Below are 21,827 nucleotides of genomic sequence, written 5' to 3' on the forward strand. Positions count from 1 at the left end.
AGTAAGGTTTCTTTAATTTTGCGTTTGTTTATGTTTGTTTCTTTATTTAGTATTTGGGTGTTTTCTGTGGTTATGTTGTGTTTATTTGATTTGCAGTGTGCAACAATATATAATACAATGCCTCTTACTAAGTATACCTCAACAATATATAATACAATGTTTCTTACTAATTACACTTCAACAATATATACAATAGTACCTCTTACTAAGTATATGTGAACAATATATATAACAATGCCTCTTACTAATTATACTTCAACAATATATATTACAATGACTCTTATTAATTGTACCTGAACATTACATATTACAATGTTTCTTACTAATTATACTTCAACAATATATACCACAATGCCTCTTATTAATTATACTTCAACAATATATATTACAATGATTCTTATTAATTGTACCTGAACAATATATATTACAATGTTTCTTACTAATTACACATCAACAATTTATACCACAATGCCTCTTACTAATTGTTGAGGTATACTTAGTAAGAGGCATTGTGGTATACATTTTGAAGTGTAATTACAAAGAAACATTATAATAAGTATTGTTCAGGTACAATTAATAAGAGTCATTGTAATATATATTGTTGAAGTGTAATTAGTAAGAGGCATTGTGGTATAAATTGTTGATGTGTAATTAGTAAGAAACATTGTAATATATATTGTTCAGGTACAATTAATAAGAGTCATTGTAGTATATATTGTTGAAGTATAATTAGTAAGAGGCATTGTGGTATATATTGTTGAAGTGTAATTAGTAAGAAACATTGTAATATATATTGTTGAAGTATAATTAGTAAGAGACATTGTGGTATATATTGTTGAAGTATAATTAGTAAGAGGCATTGTGGTATATATTGTTGAAGTATAATTAGTAAGAAACATTGTAATATATATTGTTCAGGTACAATTAATAAGAGTCATTGTAATATATATTGTTGAAGTATAATTAGTAAGAAACATTGTAATATATATTGTTCAGGTACAATTAATAAGAGTCATTGTAATATATATTGTTGAAGTATAATTAGTAAGAGGCATTGTAATATATATTGTTAAGATATACTTAGTAAGAGGTACTATTGTATGTATTGTTGAAGTGTAATTAGTAAGAAACATTGTATTATATATTGTTGAGGTATACTTAGTAAGAGGCATTGTATTATATATTGTTGCACACTGCAAATCAAATAAACACAACATAACCACAGAAAACACCCAAATACTAAATAAAGAAACAAACATAAACAAACGCAAAATTAAAGAAGCCTTACTTATACAACAACTTAAACCCAAAATAAACCAATATAAAGGAACGCCTTTATACCTATATTAATATAATAAAATAAATAAAATTATATATTCAAACATCTAATACCGCCCTCTACATTTCGACACACAGTTACACAACCCCTTTCAAACATGTGGTCAGCTTCCGGTCAGTTACCTCTTTCTTTGTGAACCTGACGATGACGGAAGAAGGTCGAAACGTTGTTCGCTCTTCTATGTAAAATATTTTCTCAACCCAAACGAGCCGTTTTTGCATATAAATAGAGCATGATTGTTTGGTTGTTTTATTTGCTAACATGATGCAAATCATCGACTTTCATATCCATAGTTCAGCACGCTAATCACTGGACTATGTGCTCGACTCTTGAAGGTCAAGAAAAGCCCCCGTGGCCTGAATGCTGCTGACTAACTACCTTCCGTCTACTTCGTAGCTTAAAACTAGTGATCCATACGGGTCTCTGTATATGTGCAGAAACGGCTCGTTTGGGTTGACAATATTTTACATAGAAGAGCGAACAACGTTTCGACCTTCTTCGGTCATCGTCAGGTTCACAAAGAAAGAGGTAACTGACCGGAAGCTGACCACATGTTTGAAAGGGGTTGTGTAACTGTGTGTCGAAATGTAGAGGGCGGTATTAGATGTTTGAATATATAATTTTATTTATTTTATTATATTAATATAGGTATAAAGGCGTTCCTTTATATTGGTTTATTTTGGGTTTAAGTTGTTGTATAAGTAAGGCTTCTTTAATTTTACGTTTGTTTATGTTTGTTTCTTTATTTAGTATTTGAGTGCTTTCTATGGTTGTGTTGTGTTTATTTGACTTGCAGTGTTCGAAAACGTGTGAAGGTGACTTTTTATGTTCTTTGAATCTGGTTTCTATTTTTCTACTTGTTTCTCTAATATAGAAGTCGTGGCAGTTATCACATTGTATTTTATAAATAATGTTGGTGTGGTGTTTGTCAGTGTAGTTTTTACATAGTATAGACCTCAGTTTTGTGCCTGGTTTATGAATAAATTTGGTATTAACTGGAATGTCATATTTTGTTACTAGTTTTTGCCAAATGTTGGTTATTTGTCTGCTGATGTCAGGAATATATGGTATGCAGCAGAAAATGGTTTTGTGATTTTTTGATTCGTGAGATATATTTACTTTTGTTGGTTGATTTTGCTTTCTCTCTAGGTGTGTGCGTATAATGTTTTCTACGGTTTGTGGAGGAAACTTATTGATGTTGATGAAGTATTGTTTTATTTTGTCTAATTCATCGTTATTTTTATCTGGTGAGCATAGTTTTATGGCTGTGTCTATTTGGTTTCTTAGTATGTTGAGTTTTTGTTTTGTTTCATGTGCTGAGTCCCAAGGAATGTATAGTCCAGTATGGGTGATTTTTCGGTGGATTTCTGTTTTGAATTGTGTGTCGGTTCTTGTAATTTTGAGGTTAAGAAATGATATTTGATTGCTTTCTTCCTGTTCACATGTGAAGTTAATGTTGGGATGTATAGAATTAATGTGATTGAAAAAATTAAGTATGTGTTCTCTAGATCTGAGTCCCGCAACCGTGTCATCTACATATCTGTACCATTATAGTGGTGGATGTAATGCTGCGTTAATTGCTTGTGTCATAAAAATATTGGCTAGAACTGGTAATACTGGGTTGCCCATGCTTAAGCCATTTGTTTGTATATAGTTGTGGTTGTTGAACATGAAGTTTGTCTTTATCGTGGTGAATTCTATGAGGGTTGCTAATTGGTTGCTGGGAATGTCTATAGTTGGGTTAGGGTCTCGGATATAGTGTTCTAAGGCTATCTTGCAGGCTTCAGTGGTTGGAACTTCTGCAAAGAAAGATATAACATTAAAACTGGCCATTAAGGCTTTATGATTAAGTTGATTTAGATTAGACTTGAAATTAAAAGAGTCTTTAATGAATGAGCTGGCTGATGTTACATATTTGGAGAATGCCCATGCTATGTATTTACCAAGATTGTAATTAAACGATTCATATGTGGACATTATTGGTCGTAATGGACAATCTGGTTTATGAGGTTTGGGGATGCCGTATATTTGTGGTGTGCGTGAGTCGGTTTTACGTAGGTAGGAATAAAGTGTTTGAGAAATTTTGTTGGCTTTTTTCATTTTTAGTAGTAATTTCTTCAGTTGCGTCTCGTGTGTCTTTGTTGGATTTGTGTGTATTGGTTTAAATTTGTTCGTGTCTGATAGGATGTTATTCATTTTTTGGATGTATTCATTCGTGTTCATTATGACTATAGCGTTACCTTTATCTGCTTTTAGAATTTTTATGTTTTTGTCTTGTTTTAGGTTTTTAATGGAATTAATGTCTTTTTTTGTAAGATTGTTTTTTAGTTTTCTGTTTTGTGAAATTATGTTGATGGTTTTGTGTGAAAATTCTTTGAAAAAATCGTTTAAGATGTTGTTTTTAGGTGTTTCTGGAAAATATAAATTTTTAATTTTACCTGGGAAGTTTGGCTGTTGGATGTCAATAAAATTATCTAAGTTGTCTTCTTTCTGTTGGTTGTTTTTTGTTGTTTCCTTGTTTTTCTTATCTGTAGAAAGTATCACAAGTCTCCTGGTTAGATCTTCTAAACATGTTTTGATTTCTATGGTTGGAATGTACCTAGGTGCTATTGCGAAGTTTAGTCCTTTGTTATGTAGATGTATCTCGTCTGTATTTAATTGTCGGTCGGATTTGTTAATTATGAGGTTAGTCAAAGGTTTGTCGAGTTGGTGTTTTTTCTGTTGTTTGTATCTTAGTTTTTCATACGGGTCTCTGACAGTTTAGTCCGTGTACTGCAACATAAGACGTTGTAAAATTAGAAAATATCAAGTATTGCATGAATTCATCTAGAAATGAAACGCCGTAAAGCATGAAGTGTGGAAGCAAAGGTTCCGAAACCTTTTCGTAAAGGACGGTATCGAGTTTCTCACCACAGGAAGGGTGAACGGTCGCGTCAACAATACCATGATGTTCTTGAAGGAGAAATGAAACTTATGATTCGTTACGGGTTCTGCTGGAGTCGCATGACCGTTTTGGAATGTGTAGTCTCACTTTATTTCGTTAGTTAAAAGTATCCAAAGTTTAGGTACCATTTCTCTCACACTTTTCTTCATACAGCGTTTAATTTGGGGAGAATGGCTCTAGCGTTACTTTTAAAGTTACCACATACACAGTTTAAAAAATATAAATTTTTACTGACGTAAAAATATTGCGTTTTCTGATTTTACTTCTGTTGTTGAATACCTGGATTAAATGACTCTTCGTACCAACAGAGATAAAAAAACAAATATTTTAAACAGGGCATTGTAGACATGGAAGAGCATTTACTTTCAACTCCTATTGTAGACAATGAAATTCTCTTTGCAGTATTACATAACTCAAAGTTGTTGTTTCCTGGCAACCACAGTTCTAAATGATCTTCCTTGGCCGACATTTCATTTGTCATTGTTGATGTAACCTGGGCATTTCCAGAACATTGCGTCATGTGACGTTCCTGATGTTTGCAGTTAGGCTGAAAAAAAATATCACAGCACCTACAGCGCGTAGAGACTTTTATCGAGAATATTGTTTTGTTTAATTTTTTTAATTTCGCGCAAAGCTACACTAGGGTTATCTGCGTAGCCGTCCCTAATTTAGCAGTGTAAGACTAGAGGAAATGAAACGACTCATCACCACCCACCGCCAGGTCTTGGGATACTCTGTTACCAACAAATAGTTGGTGTTTTATTATAACCGTTATATTATAACGCCCCCACGGATGAAAGGGCGAGGGTGTTTGGTGTAACGGAGATTCGAACCTGCGACCCTCAGATTACGAATCGAACGCCCTAACCACTTGGTCATGCTGGGCCTTAGCGAGGGTAACCAAAATGGTTTAGAATCTATAACTCATGCTTGATACAAAATTATCCTCGGTGGACTCAGCAGACAGTCCGATGTGACTTTGCTATAAAAAAAACACACAGAAAATTATCCGATGTCAAAAAATGTTTCTAACCTCGAATATGAGAGTACTGAAGGGTGGTCGTGGTAACAGCGGGATGTCATCGAGTGTGCAATCTCATATTATCTTTTTTCTCGCTACTCTTTCCCTTGCACGTTTCGTAGTTAAAGGAAGTTTGTTTAATCCTTCAATTTCGAAAAAAAATTGTATAGGATCGCAACAAGATGTTCATATCAGGCGGTGTGTGTGTTAAGAATAACGACAAATTTAATAACATAAATGCATTATTAAAGGCAACGTTTTTTCAATTTTATTTATATATCTATTTATTTCAACTATATAGCAACGCCCATCTACGCGACTATACCTTAATACAACATATAACTTCATTAACGGTCGATTTTTCTTACTGGAAAAGTAAAATTTTCACATATTTCATAGTTATCATGTATTTTTATAAAAATCTGATCCTAGGCTGAAATATTACGGATTTTGAAACTTATAAAATGATCCGAAATTATTTAATTCAAGTTTACACTGCAGCTATTTTAAACAAACCTTCCATTGGAAGTCGCCATAATTGTAGATAGATTTTATCTATTTGCTATTATGTTACTGAATGTCATCTATTTCTTGTTATATTATTAAATGTTCCCCATTATGATGAGTATAGCCAGTGACGTAACTACAAAAGATTCTCTTCTGCCTCATAATAAATAATTGGGCCCCTAAATTTATTTTCTTATAACTGTAGTAACATTCAGGCTCCCTACAATTGCAGGGGCTGTATGGACATATTCACACCACTGAACTTAGCTAATTAAATATAGTGTTCTTAAAGTCTTACTTATAAAGTTTAGAATGTATGCTTTAATTGTTTGGTATATCCAGATCACAGCAGTTCGAAGGAACAGATGACCTGATGTATTTTTCACACATTATTGATAAAGGGAACGGATATTTCAGTGTGAAGTTGACCAGACTTCGCCATAAGTTTAGCGTTTTGTTGTTTTGTAACTCGCTGTTTGTGGCAGTCTTAATGTAATCTCCATCCAGTTTGACGTAGACTACCATCAACCAGCCGTCGATAAAACGAGGTTTTCCATAATTACCAATGGTCATGTATTACAGATTGGGTAAAACATTACCAGATGCACCGTATCTACCAACTTGGGCCTAATCAAACATTTCGAAGTAGTAAAAACAGCAACAGCTTCCCAGATCACTCTTATTTATCAAATTACTAGATTCTGAAAGTCTAAATGTCTGAAAGCGTTTGACATGCGTTGCTATTATGATAGATGAAACCCCGTTTTGGGTTCCTTTTAGTCATGTGTATCATCACTGATGCATTAAAACCAACATATTACTTCTTAATATGTTGGTTGGCAGCGTAATGTGAAATATTTTCTTTGTGTTATCTATCAAAAGAAAAATAAAGTATCAAATGGAAGTTTAGGAAACCTCATAAAATTTTGTTCTCAAAGTCTGAAAAGTGACTTGAAACTGAAATACTTAAATCTTGAAAATATAAACCGAATAACGTTTCACTGAATTTTAACTTGTATCGTTAAAAATCTCATTATAGTAGCACTTACAACCAATTAAACACGTTTTATCAAATGTATATACGTGAATAAAGAAAAGCCTTAAGATGAAAATAATATAAAACAAAGTTTTAATACTCTATCGAAGTACCGTAGAAAATAAAACGCAACATAGAATAAAAACTGCCTGCTGCAACTGTTTCCCATAAAGAACTCAAAAAATGAATCTACCATAAGCTGTTGTTTAGCATTGTCGACCTGACTAATGGTATATAACAGAAGATTATTCTACAGGCTATTTGTAAACAAATAACGAAGTTGAGCGTCATAGTTATAAAGCTCCTTCCTCACTCCCTATAGAAGCGACATATTTCGCTTCTATCCTTGGACTTTTTGATTCGCACTCAGCAACAATGAAGTTGAATTCGGCCCATCCCATCTCAGTCCCACCAAACATGTTCGCTATTTTAACCATGAGGACATTATAATGTATCTATCAATCCCACTTATCGTTGGTAAAAGAGTAGCTTAAGAGCTAATGGTGATGACTCTATTTCTACTCTAACGACTTTAGCTGAGAATTCCTTGTAAAAATAATTCCTGTTTTGTGATAATTACTACCTATCATGGAATTAATTAACATTTATTGTTCCTCTATAAATTTAATGCGGCTGCATAGCTCAGATATTTTGTCTCTTTTTGTTTTTCTTTAGAGCTTGAAGCATTGAGGATTACTAGATTGTCCGTACCTCGCTGGATAGAGAATGGAACTTTAGAGTCTGTCACTTTGGACTGTGAATACAACCTTACGGATAAAGACAACCGCCTTGTTGTCAAGTGGTTTCTTAACGATGATCCCAAACCCATTTACCAGTGGATTCCAGAACTTGGTTCTCGGTTGGTTTCAGAAAAGCTACAAGGACGTATTGACATGAACTTTTCCGTCACCCCATCCAGCAAATTCACTGAATTCAGAAGTCTCCGAATCCTGAAACCGACATCCCAGCTTAGTGGCAAATATTCCTGTCATGTGGCATCTTTCAACGGATTCGACACAGCAGAAGGAGAAATGACCATTTATGGTAAAGATTCTTCGATGAGGACTCAATTATATTCTTAATAGAGTAACATAGTTATGGATTGAAGAAACGAAATCCAATATTCCTAAATATTCCGCTACAATCTACATATATAAATATATATATTACAAAAGTCCAAACTGTTAATCAACAGGCTATCGATTTTTATACATCTTTTATTTCCCTATTAATCTGAATTCACAAATACAGTTCATCATCGTATGCTATTTATATTCTAGATGGCGCTTGTAAAACTCTATCTTATGTTAAAGGTGTATTTTCAAACTTGTATTACTCTAACAAGTAGGAAAAGCACTTGACGCTCAGTAGGACGAAACGTTTAAATCAATGCGTGCCTTGTACAAAAGAAACTGACTTGTTGCACGTGTACTTCAAATGTCTTGTTTAATTTGCTCATTAGCCAAACTTGTGACTGACTTATCAAGGACATTAATCCTGACAAATGTTCACGTCGTAAACAAACTAAAGAAGTTCTCATAGACATTGGAATAATTTTCTCAGCATTTTTATATAAAATGTTTATTTTGTTATACAGACTGATCTTCTTAAGCTATTTCAAACACATGCATTTTTAAAGCTTTTTTTCAGACCAAATTTAACGTACAATAACCTACAGACTTATTATTGTGTTTTACTCTTTATAACTAGAACATCTTTTTATAGCAACATGAACCCTAAGTAGTATAGTATAAAACTGTATAAGTGTAGTATTTCTTATTGTCAGTTTAAAGGGTTCAAACACTGTCCAGATTTAGATAAGACTACACACTTTATTTTTTATCACACTCATAATGAAGGGGCGTTCCCACTTCCAGTTCTTGAGGTTTGCAATTCTCTCTGTAACTTTCTTATAGAAAATCCGCCGGTTAAAACGATTGAGAGAAACATCATCCCTCATTAGTAACCTTGGGATAAGACAGATTGCAACCGTTTCTAAAATTCTTTTGGATTTTTCTTCTTATGTAAATTATTTAACTTTCTCTAAGTTCCAACTTCACCACTCTCACTGTTGAAATACATCTATTTTTCCTTTAATTTCTCTTTTATGTGTGTGAACTTTATCTTATGAAAGAATGTAGGAAAGTAAATAAAAGGTTCTAATCAAGAAAGTCCTTTGATAGATATGCACTCACTTTCACTTAATACGCTCAGGTTTATCAACACGGAACTTTTGCATTAGTTCAATGAAAGAGGCTTTTAAAATCAGTTGCATTTTAAAGTACGCTACCTTATGACATGGGCATTTGCCTGTTTAAGCTTTCAGCTGGCGTATATTCCAAATAACATAGCTTGGATTCAGTATATCTACATACTGTTTAAAGGACATAACTTGGCTTCTAGCCAGCTACTTCTACTTGAAGGACATGATTCGGTTTCTAAATTGTTACGTCTACCTGTAAGGTATGATTTTATTTTTGATAGCTGCGTTTAGCCCGAAATACATGATATGGCTTTCAAATAATTACATCTGTCTTAAATACATGATTTATCTTACAGGTAGCTATGTCTTCCCTGAAGAAAACGGTTTTGCTTCTAAATTGTTACGTCTGCCTGAAGGACACAATTTAGCTTATACAGGCAGCGTTACGTCTGCCTGAAAGATATAATTAGGCTTCTAAACAGTACGTCTGCCCCAAAGGATATTTTTTAGCTTCTTTAATGTTAAACATTTTTGGCAGTAATAATTATGGCTCAGTGCTCTTAAAATACCTAACATTGTTCATATACGAAATTAAAAGAAAGAAATGTTTGTGTGTTTGTTTTTTGAATTTCGCGCAAAGCTACTCGAGGGCTATCTGCGCTAGCCATCCCTAATTTAACAGTGTAAGACTAAGAGGGAAGGCAGCTAGTCATCACCACCCACCGCCAACTCTTGGGCTACTCTTTTACCAACGAATAGTGGAATGGACCGTCACATTATAACGTCTCCACGGCTGAAAGGACGAGCATGTTTGGTGCGACAGGGATTCCAACCCGTGACCCTCAGATTACGAGTCGCACGCCTTAACCCACCTAGTCATGCCGGGCCCGTTTTATGAGCCCACCGAGGAGAATCGAACCCCTGATTTTAACGTTGTAAATCCGTAGACTTACCGCTGCACTAGCGGGGAGCAAAGAAAAAATAATTTTTATATATAATCTTAAGTACTTATTCACTCGTTTGTAAATGATTTTTTTTCACAGAATTTACCTTAAATACGTATATACTTACGTATATTGTACTATTAGTCCTTGCCAAAATTACTAACTAAATCTAGATGTTTCACTTGATCTTCCCTCTTTAGCTCCAGCTAAACTTCTTCGCTTCAATTACACCAAAACGACGTCCGACCGAGCTAAATTCAGTTGTGAAGTGGGTCATGTTTACCCAGTGCCAGACATCAGTGTATATAAAATATCACCAGGGGAAAGCGAACCCACCATCATAACAGACGGAGTGGTAAAAGTTTCTGATCAAGACTACAGCTACAGAGTACTTGTAACTTATGAAGTAAAAGACAGTGAGCTTAAACCAGATGGCGCTACACGATTTGAGTGTCTTATCCTCTTTCCTGGAACAGACTATAAGCGGTATAGCAGTATAACCTATTATCCAGGTAAGGTTTTACGAAACTTATAAACATTCTGGTAAAGACACTTTTATTTAAAGTTGAACCTTTGTTTAGAAACTTGATGTTTTTATTATTGAGTGTATTCATTTTTATAAGTTCAGTTTAGAAAAGGTTAGGTCTTCGCATGGTTTGCTGGAGAGGGCTCTTAGACTTGCAATCTGAGAATCATGGGTTCAAATCCTCGGTTTGCTGGAGAGGGCTCTTAGACTTGCAATCTGAGAATCATGGGTTCAAATCCTCGGTTTGCTGGAGAGGGCTCTTAGACTTGCAATCTGAGAATCATGGGTTCAAATCCTCGGTTTGCTGGAGAGGGCTTTTAGACTTGCAGTCTGAGAATCATGGGTTCAAATCCTCGTCACCAGCTACCCGATCGTCAGCATTTCTTAAATTACAAAACTACTAGTCAACCCCAATGTTAATGCCAACAAATATATCATCTTTGCTGTTTATTTCTAACAATTATTTCTTTGGGTTGTTTCATGACAGAATTGTTTTTCTGAATTTTTTCTCTTGTTTTGATGTTTTACTTAAAAAAACTCCATCCTTTAAAAATATATATTTCAAGAATTTCACTTTATTGTACTGTCAATAACATTGTACTTTATGTGGTATAACTTGAATTAATTTTACTAAACGGTACAGGTTATTTACTCTAACATATTTTATTTAAGGTATTCTATGATACCATGATAAACATTTTTCTATACCTAACGTATAGGCCCGGCATGGCCAGATGGTTATGGCTCTCGACTCCTAATCCGAGGGTCGTGGGTTCCAATACCCGTGACACCAAACATGCTCGCCCTTTCAGCCTTGGTGTTATAAAGTTACGGTCAATCCCACTATTCGGTGGTAAAAGAGTAGCCCAAGAGTTGGCTGTGGGTGATGATAACTAGTTGCCTTCCCTTTAGTCTTACACTGCTAAATTAGGGATGGTTAGCGCAGATAGCCCTCGTGTAGCTTTGCGTGAAGTTCAAACCAAACCTACAGTATAATTCTCTTTTCATTTAACAATTGTTATTTGAACAACTAAATATTTAATAATGGTGAGTGGCCGCCAAAATTACAAATCAAACTTTTCTATGATAATTATATTCATATTTTAAAACTCTTTCAAGACTCTACATTTTCAGACCTAAATACAACAAATACCTCCTTATTGTCATCAGCGCAAGTTGAAGATTATTGTGTCTGTTCTGATACACACAGTGTTTCACCCGTGTTGAAAACTTGCTTTTATGAAAGTATTTCTTCAGTATTGTGATACACTGACTTATCGATCATAACTCTTCAAGCGATATATCGACTTTCTTCTGGCTGTAAAACTGGTAGCCAATTAATTAAACTTTTAATGTCACGTAAGAGCGACTAAACATGTGTTTATTAATAATTTATCAATTATACGAAATAAAAGACAACTAAAATGGTTGCAATAAGTAAATAATTTGCATCTCACGCCACTAATTTGTGAACTTAAAACTTTCAGGTACCTGAAGTACATTATCTTATGTATTAGATCCGTCTACTTACGTGATATCTGAGAGTTTAGAGCCAAGCTATCCTTAATTAGGTAATCAGAACTTATAGTGTTGCTTTACTGATTTCAGTATATGTTTGTTTGTTTTGAATTTCGCTCAAAACTACGCGAGGGCTATCTGTGCTAGTCGTCCCTAATTTAGCAACGTAAAACTATATAAAAGGCAGCTAGTCATCACCGTCAACTCTTGAGCTACCCTTTTACCAACGAATAGTTGGATTGACCGTCACATTATATGGCCCTCACGGCTGAAAGGGCGAGCATGTTTGGTGTGACGGGGATTCAAATCCGTCACTCTCAGATTACGAGTCGAGTGTTTGATTCACATTACCATACCATTTCACTATCAAAACCTATATATTAGATATGAAAAGATACTTTTAGCACTTTATTATGTGTTCAGTTTTCTACCCACATACTAATAACATAAAACACTTTTGGAACCGATAATTGAAATTAGTCTGTACAAAAGTGTCGTTGTTTCCTTTTATTTTCAGCGAAACGTAACAGTAGGAGTGATTTTCTCTTTTTGCGCAAAATTTCTTTCAAACGGACAAACTGTCTTCTATCCACTGCATCTAGACAGATGAAATGGCAAATAGCTTCAAATGTAAAAATAAATAACTTTCAAATAAAACGTAGTTTACAGATTTACAACGCTAAAATCAGGGACTCGATTCTTTCGGTGTACACAGCAGATAGCTCGATGTGGCTTTGCTATAAGAAAACACACACAATAAAACACAGACAGCGCCCCTGCCTCTGTATACGGATTCTTGTCATGTTGTCTAGTTACGAGATGAAGCCATTCAGGGTTGAAACTATTCTGCGCGAAGAAAAAGAAAAAAAGCTTATAGCAACTCTATGCAGATAAGGAACTGCTTCTTCCCTTTTACTTGGTTTAGAAACTCTCCTATCGATCAGATGCCAGTATCTTTTATTTTTATTACGTGTCGCAGTTCTTCCAGATTGTGCTTGATTTTATTACGTATTTGTGATATTTCTTCAAAGACTTTTAAAATCCATAAAAATGTAAGTTTTGCTTGTTGTTAAGCGCAAAGCTTACAACGGGCTATCTGTGCTATGCCCACCGCAGGTACAGAAATATGATTTTCTGTTTATAAGTTATTGGACTTACCGCTGAGACTAAAAAGAAAGAGAAGGAAGGAGAAAGCTCTCAGCGTGATATTTTTAATCACTTTCTTTATTCATAATATCAGCTCTTAACAAATCATTTATAACCATATCTTTTCACGAAAAATTATTAACATGTTATATTATAATCGTATTTCATTATAAAAAAAACCTCTTAAGATATTATTTTGTAATAATATCAATTCGTAAAAGCATTTTAATATTATTTAATATATATTTAATATTATTTTAATTACATTTCAATGTCATACAGCATCCAAATATTATCTTTGAATAATATCTTTTGTAAATGGTTTTTTTAGTCACCAAACAACCAATTTCGTTATATACCATTCGTTTCTGTGGATCCACATATTACATGATATTGGGGAATTTCGTGTTTCTTTCAGTCACAATACTCAGTGTAAATATCTAATAAAAATTTATTAATTGACTCATTTTCCATGTAAAGTAGATAAAAATTCCAGCTGCATTTAGATGAATTATTTACAATAATAATGGGATTTTTTGTTTTACTATTTGTATGTGACACCCACGAAATAGGGACTTTTTTTAAATTTCGCGCAAAGCTACACAAGGGCTATCTGCGATAGTCGTTCCTAATTTAGCAGTATAAGACTAGAGGGAAGGCAGCTATTCATCACCCCCCACCGCCGACTCTTGGGCTACTCTTTATCAACGAATAGTGGGATTGACCTTTACATTATAACGCCCCCACGTTTGAAAGGGCGAGCATGTTTGGTGCGATGGAGATGCGAACCCGCAACCCTTGGATTACGAGTCGAACGCCTTAACCCACCTGGCCATGCCGGGCCTAATAGGGACTCTATAACCAACAGAGTTATAGGTCCACAATCAGTTTACTACACATATAACTTGGAAAATCCTGCTTAAAAAAATTCAATGGTTATAATTTTGGGGATAAAATCCACATTCCACTCTAGATTTTAAAACATTTAGAAAGTATATGATAACATTCTTATCAGTTGATGTTTAATGCTAGATATTTAAACAAAATTGTTTTATAAAAAACCGAAGTTGTTGAAGAAGTAGATGAGATTTTATAGGAAACTGGGTATAAACTGAATAAAAATAAAGCTGTATATCCTCAGAAAATAGAAGAAAACAGAGTGTAAAATTATAAAACAATGCAATTTTAATTAAATAATATCATTTCTTGATATTATTTGATTTGATTGGACTAATATTTGAATAAATGTTATCATAAATATAAGAACAGCTTTCAAAGCTGTGTTATCAATTGATATTTAAATAGTAACATTTAATTGTTACTATTGGTTGCATTATCACACAAAATTGGATTAACTTTTTTCTCTCAGTTTAAAGATTGATCAAAGTACTTCTCTTGCAATCGCTGTTGATGATCAAACCATGATTTTAAAAACATGCTTTTGCTAATAAGTTATTTGAAATGAAATTAACGTTAAAATGCACTTTTAATAAATACTTATTTGAAATTTCCTTATGCTTGTTATGTGCTTTGAAAATCTACAAGTTAATATTAAATTTAATTTGGGCAAAAAATAGAACAATTTATGACACAGCTATTTCGTAAAAAGACCTAAAAGAGATTTTAAGCCGAGACCTGAACCTAGGATTGCTAGTTAATGAACAATGCGAATCGTGTTCCTCAATGTCCACTTATAAGGTTTCATACTACGGATATTATTACCATACATCATTATGATCATATAATTATGGGTTTGATTGACTGTACGTTTGTTTTGAATTTCGTGCAAAGCGACAAAAGGGTTATCTGCGCTACCCGTCCCTAATTTAGCAATGTAAGACTAGAGGAAAGGCAGCTAGTCATCACCACCCACCGCCAACTCTTGGGCTACTCTTTCATCAACGAATAGTGGGATTGAAAATCACATTATAATGTCCCCACGGCTGAAAGATTCAGCATGTTTGGTGTAACGGGGATTCGAACCCGCGTTCCTCGGATTACGAATCGAGTGCCTCAACCACCTGGCCATGCTTGATTGAACACGACTCACCTACGTTATTTGAAGTCTATCACGAACTTAAATTTATTTTTTTATTTTATAATTCTGGTGAGCAAGTTATTAAAGGCTACTTTCTAGCATAAACGTTTTACATGAGAACGGTGTATATTAGACTGGGAGCTGAACCCAGGACTTCAATCTCTCAGGACCATGTTTTAACACTGAGGTATTCAAGACTACGAACAAGTTCTGTAAATTTTCAATCACACGTTCAAAACAATCAGGATTTCGATTCCCCTCGATGGACTCAAAACAGATAGCCCGATATGGCTTTGCTATAAGAACCCTCCCACACACACACACCTTAAAAAAAGCTGCAAAGAAATAAAAACAAACTGTAGGAGCAGTTTTTTTAATAGTATTTATAAACTGAAATACTTGCCCCCCAGCAATACAACGGAATGTCCGCGGACTTTCAACGCTAAAAACTGGGTTTCGATACCCGTGGTAGGCAGAGCACAGATAGCCCATTGTGTAGCTTTGTGATTAATTTAAAATAACAACTGAATTACTTACATTTAGATGCAAGGTGTAATTACTGAACTGTGCCATAAGGTGGAATATGTTTTTCTTATTTGCAGAAAGAATCATTATTATGTTCAATCGGTGTATTTAAACAAGGGAATATTATACAGTTATGGAGAAAAAGGTAATGCCTTTAGAAACGCTGCCAGAGAAATTATAGAGTAAATAGGTGGCTGGAAGATTAACAAATAATGACGATGGTTTCTGTCAGATTGACTTTGGTCAGTGTAAACCCACTACTACATTTACTATCTGTGTAAACCCAAAACTAATTTTAGTACCTTCAGTCTAGGTCGAGGCCCGGTATGGCCAACTGATTACGGCACTCGACTCGTAATCTGAGGGTCGCGAGTTCGAATCCCTTTCGCACCGAACATGTTTGCCCTTTCAGCCATGGGGACGTTATAACGTTCCGATCAATCTCGATATTCGTTGTTAAAAGAGTAGCGTAAGAATTGGCGGTGGGTGGTGATGACTAGCTGCCTTCCCTCTAGTCTTACACTGCTAAATTAGGAACGGCTAGCGCAGATAGCCCTCGAGTAGCTTTGCGCAAAATTCAACAACAGACAAAAAAAACTACACTGTGGATACCACAGTAACTGAAACACAGAATTTTAAACCAAACTATTCAGACCGATATTTCTCTATTTAGTTACAACTTCCATTTTCAATCATTTATTTAGCTTTTCTCTAACAACAATAGTTACCACTGCATCTGTAGCACCACCTATCAAATTTATCTCTCAAGGTATCTATACTTATTTATAAGTTACATCAAAGACTCAGTAAAACTAAATGGAGACATTTAAATGACAGCAGCGACAGAGAAAGTTGAACGAGTGCGTAGATACAAAGGAAACTGAGAATGTAGTTAAAAGCACTCTGCTGCCTAAGTTTATTACACACTTAATATTTAAGCTTACTTGAAACCTTTCTGTTTACTCAGAAATATTGATTTAGTACACTTTAGAAACGGTACTTTTTTAATATTATGTGATTCAATTTAGTTTGTTTTTGACTTGTGGATTACATAGTCACCCTTCCAAGTATAATAACAAAGACATTCATCCAGAAGTCTGCTTAATTATAATGTCATGGATAATGAACAACCCACTAGTTCAAAGTAAATTAAAACTCTTTAAAGGTTACAGTTCTTTTAACATTCTTTTTAAAGCAAGCAGTTGATTAAAAAGTACAAAAATGTCGCAGTAACAATGAGGGTGTGTTTCTATAGCTGTAAATACATCCTGTCATAAACAGAAGTTCCAGAGATCCAGTATGATAAATGACAGAAGAATGAGGGAAACGTAAACTAGTGAATTCATTGGAGAAGCCAGTTTTATGTGTGAGACAGAAAGTGTGGTATGCGAGCAGCGGACGTTGGACTACTGCATATTTCATAGTGAAGTGATGAAGATAGATTTAGGTGTGGGGAAAAATTAACTTGGTTGTCGCGGTTACTGTTACATTGAATAGTTAGTTAAGTTCCTTAACGCCAGCTACAGGTGTTGGACATTTTCAACCTGAGAGGGCCCTCAGATTAAAGACCACACATATGAATTACGCAGAGTCAACTTTAATTTTAAACAACTGATTTCAATGAGGGCATCCCACCAGTGACTCCGGAATTTGTAAGGGCTTTATGTCGCTCTTTTAACCAATTGAAAGAACATCGCGTCTCTAACTAACCTTAGACTTTTTTGTTTCGCAGATCTGTACACTGACCACTCAGCCACCCATGGCCATTTCCCACGTTGACGTTTCGATACAAGGAAACTGTTTTATTGATACTAAATATGATAGTTATAACCTTCAAAGCTCGCTTCTTAATAAAAAGAAACAACTCGTTCTTTAGAAGTGTTTGTTTGTCCATGGTAGATGACTTAGAAGTGTTTGTTTGTCCATGGTAGATGAGTTAAAAGTGTTTGTTTGCCCATGGTAGGATGTAGGGTAAGCTCTGAATTTCGGAGCTGCTGAGCCGAGTTTGAATCTATGCTATATAACATTCTATTTCCTGCATTTTATGTTGAGAATACGTTATAAGAATGAAAGTTAGTCCGTTAGACTGGATGAAGGATTATAGGGTTCTGACATCCCTCTGGCCAGTAATTCAAAATTAGGAATGATAACACTATGTAACAAAATTTTTACTTTTCTTGTTCCTGGACAGAAAGTGTTACTTCCCAATTGCTTATGCCTAAAGTAAATGGAAAACACCTATTTTTCTCTTCAAAATTTGCTTTTGTGACCTGAGTAATGAAATTTTCGAATTTACCCATTCTCCAGAACATTCCAGGTAGATTCAGTGCTGAGTAGCTGATAAAATATTTTATCGAACTTACAAGGATTTTCAAAAACTTTCTAGAATGTTGTAGAATATACAATAATTTTCAAGAATTTTTTAGAATGTTGTAGAACTTACGAGAATTTTCAAGAATCTTTTAGAATTTTCGGAACTTTCCACAGTAATATATATATATATATATAAGGGCTCACCACCTACCAATTTAGTTCAGTTCTAGCTGCCTAAGTGAACACATAGACTTATCTGATTTTATCAGAGATGGCATCAAGAAGTTACAAGCATTCTCTGGACGCATTCTGCTATGTATATGGACAATTTATCAAGAAAAGAGCGAAAAAGCACTCTGTGGCAACATCTGCTAAAATGTGTGAAGCCCACAAGGCATATTTCGGTATGCCTTTCGGGGATCAAGACAAACCTTGGGGACCTCATTTTACCTGCGAGCATTGCAAAAAAACTCTAGAAGGTAAGACGGACAATTTTTGCTTACTTGAATAGTAAGATTTTATATTATACAAATTTTAGACTTTTTAAAATTTAAATTTCTTTTATTTTTAATTTCGAATAGTATAGAAAAAATATCACATATATAATATTTTGCACGAACCTCTTACACATTAGTTGAAGATAAAATACATTTATTCTTCATAATAACAATTTTATTTTGCTTTTTGCAGGATGATACATAGGGGAAAAGAGAGCCATGAAGTTTACTATTCCAATAATTTGGCATGAACCCACTGACCACTCAAGCAATTCCTACTTATGCATGGTGTACCATTCCACATCTCGGGCTGGCACGAATACATCTGCTTTCATATTTTCAGAACTTTCATCTTCCATCGCCCCAGTGTCACATTGTCCTGAGCTCCATGTACCCACTCTGCCAGGGAGAAAGCAGCCATCCTTAAAAGAGAGCAGCAAATCAGGAGAGGAGGTAGACGTTGAAAATCCAGATTACAATTTCAGGGGTGCAGCTGGTGAGAGAAACCCATACTACCCTAACCAAAGAGACCTCAATGACTTGATCAGAGATCTTGGTCTAACAAAGTCAAATGCCGAGACTATGTTTGAGGCCAGGACGTGAAAGTGATTTACATTATAGTCACAAATCTCGAAAAACTACTCACTTCTAAACATTTTTGTATAACTTTAGTATAAATACATGTAAATCTTGATTCATGTGTTGTTTTATTCAGACCTTATGTAAATAAAAATGTGCAGGTTTGCCCGTTTTTACATAGAAAATAGGTTAATTTCTAAATTCCATTATCCAGGTCACAAAAGCAAAACTTGAAGAAAATAAAGGACATTTTCTTATTTTTACAACATAAGCAATTAAGAAATAACACGTACTATTCCAGGAACAAAATTTGTGTTACATAGAGATATACGTGAAATGATGGATTGCTGTCCCAGCTTATTAACTTTGTAAGCCTTATACGTAATTTACACAGCAGTGTGTTTATTTGATTTGTACACTAAATATAATTTGAAATCCGTATCTTTCATATTTTATTACAAAAAATTCTCCCCAGTAACACAGGCTTACAACTTTAAACCCAAATTTCGATACCCGTGATGTGAAGAGCACAGACAGCTCATTGTGTAGCTTTGGGCTTAGTTACAAACAAACAAATAAAAAAAATGTATAGTAGCACTAAAGCGGAATTTTGTAATGTTCACATACCGTTACCATAATAACGTTACTACTTAAGCTGCATAGCCTATTATACTATATTCAGTATTAAACAACAAACTTGAAAATTTTCGCCGTATTTTCGAAACCAATGTGTACGAAGTGAAGAGATTCGAATTCGATAATTTCATGTTTCTTGGAAGATGATGTTTGAAGTGAACGTAGTTGAAAATTAACAATCACATACTTAACTAGGTCATGTGTCAAACACAATACACTACGATCCTTACTGAAAGGACCCAACATGGCCAGGTGGTTAGGGCGCTCGACTCGTAATCTGAGGGTCGCGGGCTAGAATTCCCGTTGCACCAAACATGCTTACTCTTTCAACCATAGGGACATTATAAAGTTACGTTCAATTCCACTGTTCGTTGGTAAAAGAGTATTCCAAGAGGTGGTGGTGGGTGGTGATGATTAACTGCCTTCCCTGAAGTCTCGCACTGCTAAATTAGGGACGGATGGCGCAGATAGCCTTCGTGTAGCTTTACCCGAAATCCAAAAAACAAACAAACCTTATTGAATTACTGATTCCATGAAGCTAGTAATTTCTAATTTCATCTCTTAATTTAAATAACTAGTTATCTCTGAATTATTTTTAGTAAACATGATGTAGTTCGCAATTCTTAGTTTCCTCGTGAAAAACAAAACTCAATGCTTACCCAACGTGTTCACTGTATAGTTTTCCATTTAAAGCTCGAACTACCTATGGAGTCCACATTAGATTCCATAAAATTTGTAAACATGTATTTCTTTAAACTCTTTGTCTTCTTGCGGGTCAGTACTAAGCTTACTGAGATCCGATGTTTTATTTCCTATAGTGGGTGGATCACAGATACCACATTGTATAACTTTGCACTAAAAGAAAATGAAAGAATATACCTGAACTATTTATTCACCAAATTGCCTGTTGGTTATGGAGACTCTACAAGCACGTGAGACGTAAAAAAATAAATTAAAACAACAATACCGCCAATACTGTAATTAATTCAACTAATTACTGTTGGGAGTCTTCTATGTATTAAGAGAAAACGATTTTACCATATCTTGATTTCTTCAGTTCTTTACACTGAAGTCTTAACAAGCAAAGCTTAAAATCATTCAATAAAAATCAAAATGTCGGCGACAAGATAATGAACACTATAAAAATAAATGAGTAAACTTAGGGTTAATAAATACAGATCTTGCCTAATTCAATCATAACTCCTACGTCAGGATTCATCATAAGAAGATTGTAGGTCTCCTTTTGCTAGTTGTTAAAATAATCTATTAAGAGTCGATTATACAACTTAAAATATTTTATATTTCTATTTGAAAAAATGGTAATTCCAATATTTCTATTTTAATTTTATAATCCATGAAAATTTATATTTGATCAAACTTATTTGAGCATCAGAACCTCCGAAACCTCGAATATTAATTTCGATCTGTAACTGTGAAGACGAATTCACCCCACTTTTCAAGTATAATAAATATTTGAAAAATACAGTCACCAATATCAATGAAATAGTAATTGTTAGATAATATTTTGTTAATGCAGAAACGACTGTTATGAAAAATGGGGTTTCGAGTATTATGTTACAGTTGTAATTTGTATATGTTGAATAAAAACAGTTTATATTCATACATAATTTACATAGACAATACAATCAAATACGTTGTCTCTCAAACCATAAGAGGAAGATGTGAACACATGTGTTAGATCCATTATTATTTGCTATATACATACTAGTCAAAATTCCTGCAATGGAATCTATTGATATGTAAGTAATATTTGTTAATCAGAGTAAACTTTGGAATGTAATTACGGAAAATAATTATGTATATCTATTAATCTATTTGATAATATATTTGAGCTTATACCTTGATACGTAAAGGCTTTTGTGTATTCATGATTCATTATGATGTATGATAAGACAGAGGAGGATGTCTAATATTAACGTGCATTGTGTGCGTGTCATATATACGTTTGTAGCAATCCGTTCACACTAGGATGATTGTACAGTAGTAAACTGTATAAATATGCGTCAATTCTCCTCACTAGTATCAAGTACATGA

The 21,827-nt window shown here is 34.3% G+C and overlaps 1 protein-coding gene across 7 annotated transcripts in view; it reads left to right on the plus strand.

Moving 5' to 3' along the window:
- LOC143233063 (uncharacterized) overlaps nucleotides 1-21,827 on the plus strand; it is a 126,289-nt gene that overhangs the window by 28,746 nt on the left and 75,716 nt on the right. For 4 of the 7 annotated variants that reach the window (XR_013017945.1, XM_076468941.1, XM_076468943.1 and 1 more), the window contains exons 2-3: nucleotides 7,523-7,891; nucleotides 10,195-10,506. Coding sequence is in view for 6 of the 7 variants with exons in the window: in XM_076468941.1 (XP_076325056.1) it covers nucleotides 7,523-7,891; nucleotides 10,195-10,506 (681 nt within the window). In the remaining variant the exon portion in view is untranslated. Of the gene's footprint in view, nucleotides 1-7,522; nucleotides 7,892-10,194; nucleotides 10,507-12,555; nucleotides 13,451-18,329; nucleotides 19,252-21,827 lie in introns of those variants that run through there. The other 3 variants (XM_076468938.1, XM_076468940.1, XM_076468944.1) reach the window with 3 other exon arrangements.

Source organism: Tachypleus tridentatus, chromosome 12 (assembly GCF_004210375.1).
Source record: "Tachypleus tridentatus isolate NWPU-2018 chromosome 12, ASM421037v1, whole genome shotgun sequence".
In the NCBI taxonomy this organism is placed as follows: Eukaryota; Metazoa; Arthropoda; class Merostomata; order Xiphosura; family Limulidae; genus Tachypleus; species Tachypleus tridentatus.